We start from the raw sequence: 9,656 nt of genomic DNA, 5'->3' as shown, positions 1-9,656 counted from the left end.
GGTTGTTCGAATTTTATAAAATTGAATTATGGGTTTTTTGAATTTCACGAGTTGAATTCTATGTTTCTTGCATTTTACTGAATTGTGTTGTGGGTTTCTCGAATTTTGCAAATTGAATTCTAAATTTATCGAATTTTATGAAGTTGAGTTATGAATTTCTTGCATTTACGAATTGAATTGTAAATTAGTTGAATTTTATTGAACTGAGTTGTGGGTTTCTTGAATTTTCAAGAATTGAGTTCTGCGTTTGAATTTTACGGTTTGGGTTATTATTTGCTTGAATTTTATAGAATTGGGTTGTGGATGTCTAGAATTTCACAAAAAATTGCTGAAGATTGTGAAACAGTGAAAGGATTGAAGTGATTTTGTTTGTCGGATTTGAATTGCTTTGATCCGATCGAATTCGTTTATTTATCAGTAAATGGGTTTTGCCCAGATTTTAACTAGAAGAAGAAGGACTGAAGGAGATGATATTTTGGAGATGATATATATATAGATAGATAGATAGATAGATAGATAGAGAGAGAGAGGTGGTGGAGACGGAAGGGGGGTGTTGGTGATTAATTTAGGGAAAAAGAAAAAAATGAAAAAAAATATATGTATGACATGTGTCAGCGCGTTTATATACATTCAAGATAAAATCTGGTTATGACATTTCAAGGGGCAAATAGTTTCACTTTTTGATAGTTTAGGTGTGTAATAGGTCACTAGTATAGTTTAAGTGTGGCTTCGACTTTTCTTGTATAATTCTTTTTCCAAACTTGGCAATCGTGAGAATCAAAATATAAGTACTAAGTTTCTTTTTACGAATGAAGAAAATTATTCTTCATATCTTGATGAGAAAAATTATTTATTTAGATTATACATTTCTAATGAAGTTATATTAATAATATATACTCATTGAAAAGTATTTTAGTAATAAACTCGATTTATTTTTTTAAAATCAATATTGTTGAATATTATTTTTCAATTGTTTATTTATGTGCTTCTATAAATGTTGATATTATTATTTACAAAATGAAATAAAATATAAAATTTTAGTCGGCCATTAACTAAAGGTGTAATATGTTCTTTTATTCCTCGTCTAAATGGTTGCGTAGAATCTTGAAACTAGAATTAATGTAATTGGCATCAATTTATTCAGAATAACCAACATAAAATTAGAACCTCATGCCAATTGGACCAAAGTTTCTTTCTTTTTTAATTATGGTCATTATTGTATGCCAATTAATGCAATTTATTGAAAGTAATTGGTTGAGTTGTTGTCACGTAATCAGGAGGTCACGAGTTTAAATCTTGGAAACAACTTCTGACATAGATGCAAGATAAGATTGTATACAATAATACACCATGGTGGTGAGACTTTTCCTCGAACCCTGCGCATAGCGAGAGTTTTGATGCGTCGGACTATTTTTTTTTTATTTTATTGCAAATTGCAATCAATGAGTGAGAGTTTTGGCTTTGAAAAGGTGGTGTTATATGTTCCCCTATTCTACATCTCAAGGGTTGGAAATTTTGATTCATGAAACAAGTGAACTGTTTTGACATAAATTTCCTTAAAATAACCAACATAATCAAAGAGTCTATGCTATTGGAGCCAAACTTCTGACCTTCATTTTAGTATTCATTTAGTTTTTGGGAAATTTCCATATTGTGTCCCTCAAATATCATTAGATTCAGATTTTAGCCCTTGTAATGTTTACTTGGGCACATTAAACTCTATGAAAGTAAACTATTTTTTGGTTCCTCTTCTTGTGAGTCTTATTAAATTTATATTAAATGGTAAATGTTAAATAATTAAATTATCAGTGTGTTTGATACTTCATATTTGATGGTAATATAGTACTAAAAATTATCAAAACATTTTGTATTTATTTTATATATAAATGGACCAAAACACTTATTTTAAAAAAATATTCATTGAAAGTTAAATGTGAATACCCAAACATCAAATGAAACTTTTGAGCAGCAACTAGTGTTCGATCAAACTTTTAAAATCGATTTTAAGTATACTTTTCTCAAAAATATTTTTTTAAATAAGTCCTTTTGTAGAGAAGCTATTTTTTCTAACTTATAAAAAATTGTTTCTGCTACTCCCAGAAATACTTACTTTTACTCGAAAGTTTAGTCAAACACCTTAATTTTTTTAAAATAAGCATTTTTCATTTAAAAAAAAAAACACTTCTAAAAAAAAATAAATTTGGCCAAATAAATTATAGTAACCGTTAAATATTAATAGCCAAACTTTATCAAATTATAAGGGTGAAAAGGGTATCTTCGTTACAAAGGATGAAACTGGCCCAGAGTTTATCTCAAATTAAATACGTACTACTCCCTCCATCCCATTTTACTCGTATTAAATTTTCTAATTTGATTTATCGTTTTACTTATCATTTTTCATTAATCAAGATAAGATAATTTTTTTTTCTTTTTTACCCTTAGTATTAATTATTTTTTCTCTAAATTAAAATATAAACATCATTTAATAAGGGTACTATGGTAAAGTAGTCATGTTATTAATTATTTTTCTTAATGAATGTGCAATATCAAATTGAAACAAATAAAATACTCCCTCCCTTTAAAAAAAAATGACCTACTTTGACTTGACACAGAGTTTAAAAAAATAAAGAAGACTTTTGAATTTGTAGCCTTAAATTAAAGTGGTGTTAAATGTATCAAAATATCATTTAATATTATGATTCTAAACATGTTATGTAGAAAGTTGAAATTAAATTATTATAAAAAAAGAAAAAAGAATTATTTTTCTAAAATAAACTAAAAAAAAGTAGATTATTCGTTTTTAAACGGAAAAAATAGGACGGAGGGAGTACTAAATAACTACCAAAACAAAGCACTATAAGCCATTGTACTAAAACCACTGTCTTCCTTACTTTTTGGGGTGAAAAATGGCAATAAATCAATTGCATGGCACTCGTGAAAATAAATCCGTAAAACCAATGTCACATGTCACATATTTCCTTTTTTCAAGAATGGAAAATACTGCTGATGTGATCTTTTGTCACTAAGCGGTCGTTTGATAGAGTGTATAAAAATAATGCAAAATATAGTGTATTAATAATACTTATATTAGTAATGCTTGTGTTAGTTATGTTGTATGTTTCTTATGCAGTGTTTGGTTCAATTTATTAAAAAAATATGAAGCTCAAAAAACTCAAGACCATCTTTTACAATTAAATTATATATACGACATGTACACTTAATATGAAAAATTTCAGGCAAGAGCAAAGATAGCGTAGATTTTTTTTTATAGCAGACTTGTTGTTAGAAGCATTATCAAAAGCAATATATAAAATGTTATTTTCGATATCATAATATCCGACAATTTTAACAATACAATCAGCAATAAATTGTCCAGTATGTTTACGATCTTCATCATATAAAAAAGCAAGAATACGTTTTTGCATCACGAAATTACTATCCATCCAATGACAAGTAACGGTTAAATAATTATTTTTATTTACAGCACGACCAAGATCAGAAGTTAGGGACAATCTACATTGAATATTTTTTAACAATGTTGATAAATAAAAATAATATTGTGAATGAAGTCTAAAAATATCAGATCGACAAGTAGTTCTAGGAATACCGTTAAACATAGGATTATAAATTGCTTGTATATATAATGAATAAAGGCATCAGAAGAAGGAAAACTAGAAGGCAAACAACCCATAGCTACCATTTTAACTATTTCTTTCCGGTCCCTCAATTTATTATACTTCTTCGCTACGTGATCGGTTGCTGGGTCCATTCTAGTTTGCGTTGGCCCACCAACATCCCCACCACCTTGTGTAATATTTAACTCTCTTTTGTGATCTTCATCTATATGTCTCATTAACGTACCAGTACCCCCTTACTTGCCTCCACTTCTATGCTTATATATTTATTGACAAATATTGCATTGTACCTCAATATCTGATATACGTTCAAAAAATTGCCATGTAACACTACTTCTTTTACGAGGTCTTGGGGCACTGGGAGGACGGGGAGGGAGATTAACCGATTCAGATCTAACGTTAGCATCTCCTACTGCGGGTGTCTCAGCAATATTTTTATTATCTTCGTCTAAATTAACCGCATCTACTTCATTTTCTTCTTCTATACTGTAATTTTCCTGAGCTTCTACATAATTCATATCGTGAACACCTACACCTATTTCTTCCTCAAAAGATGTACCAAGCGGTACCGAAAGCGAAGACACACGGGTATATCTACTACTTGAACTACCTCTACCACTAGTAATTCGCTTTTTACTACCACTACCGCTTTCGGAACAAAAAATTTTAACACCTTTAGTAGCGAGATTTCTTAATTTATCCATAATATAAATTAAATTAAACTAAAAATATTCAAAATACACAAATATAATAAAATTAAATATTAAATAATTAATACAATAAATAAAAATTAAACGTAAGAGATGGAACGACAATACCAAATTTTGGAAGTATCCGAAGGTTGCAACTTTAGAAACTTCCGCTCGTACTTTGTAAACGAAAAATTAAAAAATTAAAGTGAACACTTTAAGAAATTAAATATATTGAATATTTGAGAATTGAGAATTGAAAGAGAATGAGATTTGAGAAAGTGAAAAATTGTGTGAAAAATGATTTGAAGTTGTAGGGTATTTATAGAATTTTTTGGGGGATTAAAAAATATTTTTTAAAGTTAATTTTTTTTTTTAATAAATGGGCCCAAACTAGGTGTTTGAACCCAAAAACGGCTATATAGTCGTTGGGCCAACAGTTAGTTTGGCCCAAAATCTCAATTCTGGGCCGAATCGATTAACTGGCAGACCTGAACCGGGCTTGATCTGGGCCGGATTAGTCGGACCCATTTTAAAAAAATAACCGATCCGAGACTCAGAAACCTAAAGCCCTAGGGCTTACCGGACCGGGTCAAACCAGACCGAGTTAATTACAGGTCGGCCTGACCCACTTTGACACCCTTAGTACATACATTTTCTATCTACTACAAAAATTGAGAGAGGATTTTAGATAGAATCATAAATCAAGAAACATACTATTTCCTTCATTTTTTTCAAGTGTTTCTTTTGGATTGTGATTTTTATTTCTATATAAGTGTATGTTTAATTTTTTAAAAATAATTTGATTATAATCTTCCTAATATGTCCATATTCAAATTACCAAACTATTAATTAATCCTTCTTTATGAAGATATTTAATTAGGATAAGTTGATAAAATTGCAATGTTTAATTTTCTAGGAGTGATGAGTTTTTAAAGACGGTATCCAACCTAAAACAAAAGCACTTAAAATGATATTTCCTTCGTCCTATTTGATCCGTCCCAAATTTTCTAATCTAGTGTCCCATTTTACTTGTCCTTTTTTACTTATCAAACAAGATACTTTTTTTTTTCATGTTTTACCCTTTGCATAAATTACTTTTTTTTAAATTAAAATATAAATATCATTTAATAGGGTACTATGATAAATTAGTCATGTTATTTATTATTTTTTTAATAATTGTGTCATCCTAATTTGAGACATGTAAAATGGGATGGAGAGAGTATTAAGGGAGTAATATCTTAGTCATCACCAAAAAAGAAAAAACATTTAAACTAATAAAATAATGTAGTAACTTAAGTGTAACGACGTAAAAAATTATATAGTCATTTGCAAAATTACCCATTTTTTGCTACCAAAAATAAAAAATTACCCATTTTTCACCGTTGAAAAAGTAAATGGAGTCTAGAGGAAATAAGATTTGAATACCCTAGCGCATATCTACCTTTGTAACCGAGGGCCACCGAATAGAAAAGTAAGGGGCTTGTTTGGTAGGCAGTGCAAGGATGATAATTTGGAAAAAAATATAAATATATCATCTAATTATTAGATTTGATTTATTTATATTGTTCGTTATATGTTTGACTTATTTATTATCGTCTTTACAATTTTAACTCATTTATGTCATTGTTATTATAGAAAGGTTAATTCGTGTCACTATTCTGCAATTTACAAAATCATTTTTGCTATATGACTTTTTATTAGAAATCCACGTCACAAAATCTAAATCAATTAGTATTACCTAAACTCAAAAAAAAACAAAAAAAAAAAACACATTAAAATAAAATATGACCCAACTTTATCTTAATCTTAATGGTGTGAATTAATTTTATTTTAATGAATTCGATTATACTGCGAAATCAATGTAATCAAATAATGCTATAAATGAACCTTTTTGTAACGACAATGACATAGATGAGTCAAATTTATAACGGATAACACAGATGAACTATTTCTAATTGTTGAACGTCATATTTAAGCCTTTTCTTTAATAAATTCGAAACAAAAATTGCTTATTTTGTGAGGTGTTAGCCGATTTTGAAATTATTTTACTTCATAATTTATACTCGCTCCTTTTCAAAATAAGTGAATTGTTGGGGTATTTATTGGTGTTTCAAAATAAGTGAACATTGAAATTTTTTTAAAATTTACCCTTATGATTTGACAACTAATTAACTTTTGAAAAGATATTACAAGGTTAACTTTTTTTTCTTTTTTAGGGGTAAAAATGGAAAGTTGTGTTAAATTTATGTCTTTAATATTTTTTTCTTAATCTGTGTGTCAAAATTTAATAATTCATTTATTATGAAATGAAGGGAGTATTAAAATAATAAAAAGCATTCCAACATAAAAAAGTAGTAAAATATAATAACGTCAGAGAAATCCTATTTGACATTCCAAACAACCCCTAAGGAAACGCAAACCACTAAATAAATTTCCGATTCACGGCTCCCGTTTTCCTCAAAAGCAAAGCAAGATTGTTCTTTCTTCTTCTTCTTCTCCAAATTTTATGGGATCCCATATCTGGGACGCCTTCTAAACAGTCTTTCTCTTTTTCTTTCCTTCATCATTTTCCTTTTGAATTTTTTTTCCTAAAATCAACAAAGGAAAGAGAGATGAGTAAGTACGTTGAGTTGTTGGATACGGGAGTGAGAATGGTGGCCAGATTCAATTCCCACTGTCCTCAAACTTCCCGTATGTATTATCACCCTCCTGGTAAGCACGACGAAGATCACCACCACACTGATTTCCACCACCACCAGTTCTTCGGCGGCGGCGGCGGCGGCGGAGGAGGAAACAGCAATCAGATTGGTGGCGTCTCCGGCAGTGAAAATGTGACAGGTGTTAGATTTGGTGGAGTTGTTTCTAAGAAGGGAACTGATAGCACTGATTTCATTCTTTATACTCTACTTTAACCTTTTTTGAATGCTAGTAACAATGCTTATTCCATAGATGATCAACAAACTGAAGGCCTCTCTTTTTATTTATCATGTATCGATTTGAATTCGTTTCTTTTCTTTTTCAGTAAAAAAAAATTGAAGTTTATTGCTTGTTAATATTCCTCTGTGTTTCTGGCATTTAAAGGTCCAATAATTAAGTAGTTTAGGGCTTTATTTTTTAAAAAAAAGAAGAAGAAGAAGAAGATGAGGTTAATGGTCAAAAATATATGTGCGGAAGTGGTCAAGTATTTATGCTCAATCCACAACAAGCGCATCTACAACAATTTACCAAAGTTTTGTTTGCAAGTAAGATAAAAAAGAAAAAGATGATTTAAATATGAAATTCACAAAAAGAAAATTACTACTATTAGATAGTACAAATTTACCATTTAGCTCAAAATACGGTAAATTGTTATAGTCCAACTTGAGAGATATTGTTTATATTCCCTCTGTCCATCTAATTTTGCCAATGTATATGCCTTACAAAAATGACTTTCTCATTCAAAACTTCTCTTTAAAATCCTAACATGGCGTTGGTATGAAAATTAAATAAATAATTTATGTCAATCTAAAGCATGACCAAAAACATTGTATGTAAGTTGTAACGAAGTCCTTCTGGTGTATTTTTTGTTCCTTATTGTAGAACAACTTTTTATTTTGTTTGAAGGTATTTACAAAATTAGAATTGTAACAATTTTATTTTTGTCCTTAGAAATGTGATCTTATAGGATTTGATACGACACATAAAAGATAACGATAATTTTTTAAATATTTTAATTACTTAATACTTTCTTTAAATTCCTTAGATTTGGTGTCAAATTAATGGCTAGCGTAAAGTTGCAGCATTATTATTCCCTTTGCTTGGGCGGTGAAGAAGTTTTAAGGCTTCTGCTCACTATTGTTCCCATATAAGAATATAAAAATAATAAATATTTGCTATATTTACTTTGTAAAACAAATTTTGAATTTAAAAATATATGTTGAAACTTGAATAGCTGAGTGAATTTTGTTAAAAAGATATTCAAATTCAAGCCCAAAACTAATTTTGCAATTGCGTATTTTTGGTATAACGTTTATAAAAAAATCTAAGAAATATTTTTCCGTCCAAAGCGTTATTTCTCAAAACATTAAAATGAATTTAGTTTTATAATAATACCTAGTGTAGAAGGTAGGTGATATATGAGACGTAAAAATACTTATAATAATGTGTTCATTTTGTTAGGTGGAGCCGGTAAAAATTGAAACATTCAACATGTGAAACTAATCTGTTCAAACAAATTATGCAAGTTGCAATTGTAATTTATGGTGTGTTTGGTACATAATATTTTATAACTTTTTGATGTTTGATTAGTCAATACAAAAAAAAATTAATTTCTTAAAAATCATAATTTTTCCAGTGAACAAAAAATAAATTATATAAATGAAATTTCAAACTGATATCTCCTGCTCATTTTCAATATTTCTTAAAGCGGAGATTTTTTACAGTTGTAAATTTCTAATTATCATACTTTACATTCACTTTAATTTTTTCAAAATTCTTTGTGACGTCCTCGGCCGACTCCCTACTCCTGAGCAAAGTGTGTGCGTACAAGTTTACAATAATATTTTTTATTGTTCAATAAAAAAAAAAGAGTAAGAAAATTGTTTATTTTGAAGAGAATATTTCCTTTAAATATATATAGTTAAGAAAATTATGTCACTTTTCTTTTCTATATTGCAAAAGAGGTGCTTTCGACCACCTCATCTAATTACCAAAAAATCCAATTACTTTAACTTAGTTATATATCATGTCTACTAAGACCATCTCATATAATTACCAAAAAATTCAACTACTTTCACTTAATTACATTTCATATCTCAATATATAATAATTCTATTATTTTATTATAATGATTTAAATATTTAATATATTCTATTAATTTATATTAATTAACTATAACTACATATTGAAAGTAATTTTATTTATTTATTTAATTTTCTATCATGTTCAAAACTAATTTGTTACCACAAATCACAATAATTAATAACTTAAAATAATTAAAAAACATATAGAAATTTTATTGACTCTCATTATTTTAGCAATGCCACATAAATTGAGACAAAAGAAAAAGCAACTTAAAAGAGTATTTAAAAGATATATAAAAATTTTAATTGACTCTCAAAATTGTATCGAAGCCACATAAATTGGGACACAAGGAGTAAATATATTATTCGATAATAACGTAAAAATTATTATAAATCACAATAATTAATAAGTTAAAATATGTTTTTAAAAATAGATAAAAGTTTTATTCAATTCTCAAAATTTTATCAGTGCAACAACATAAATCATGACAAAATAAAAACTATCTTAGTTAATTGCAACTAAATATTTAAAGTAAATCAATTTTATT

The 9,656-nt window shown here is 28.2% G+C and overlaps 1 protein-coding gene across 1 annotated transcript; it reads left to right on the top strand.

Moving 5' to 3' along the window:
• The first annotated feature begins 6,939 nt into the window (after positions 1-6,939).
• LOC124898159 lies at positions 6,940-7,239 on the top strand. The gene has a single exon (XM_047411852.1). It carries the CDS (start codon positions 6,940-6,942, stop codon positions 7,237-7,239), a length of 300 nt encoding a protein of 99 aa, XP_047267808.1.
• The last annotated feature ends 2,417 nt before the right edge of the window (positions 7,240-9,656 follow it).

This window comes from Capsicum annuum, chromosome 1, assembly GCF_002878395.1.
Source record: "Capsicum annuum cultivar UCD-10X-F1 chromosome 1, UCD10Xv1.1, whole genome shotgun sequence".
NCBI classification, from domain to species: Eukaryota; Viridiplantae; Streptophyta; class Magnoliopsida; order Solanales; family Solanaceae; genus Capsicum; species Capsicum annuum.
Note: the sequence above shows the minus strand (reverse complement) of the source record. Positions and strands in the feature narration are given on the sequence as shown.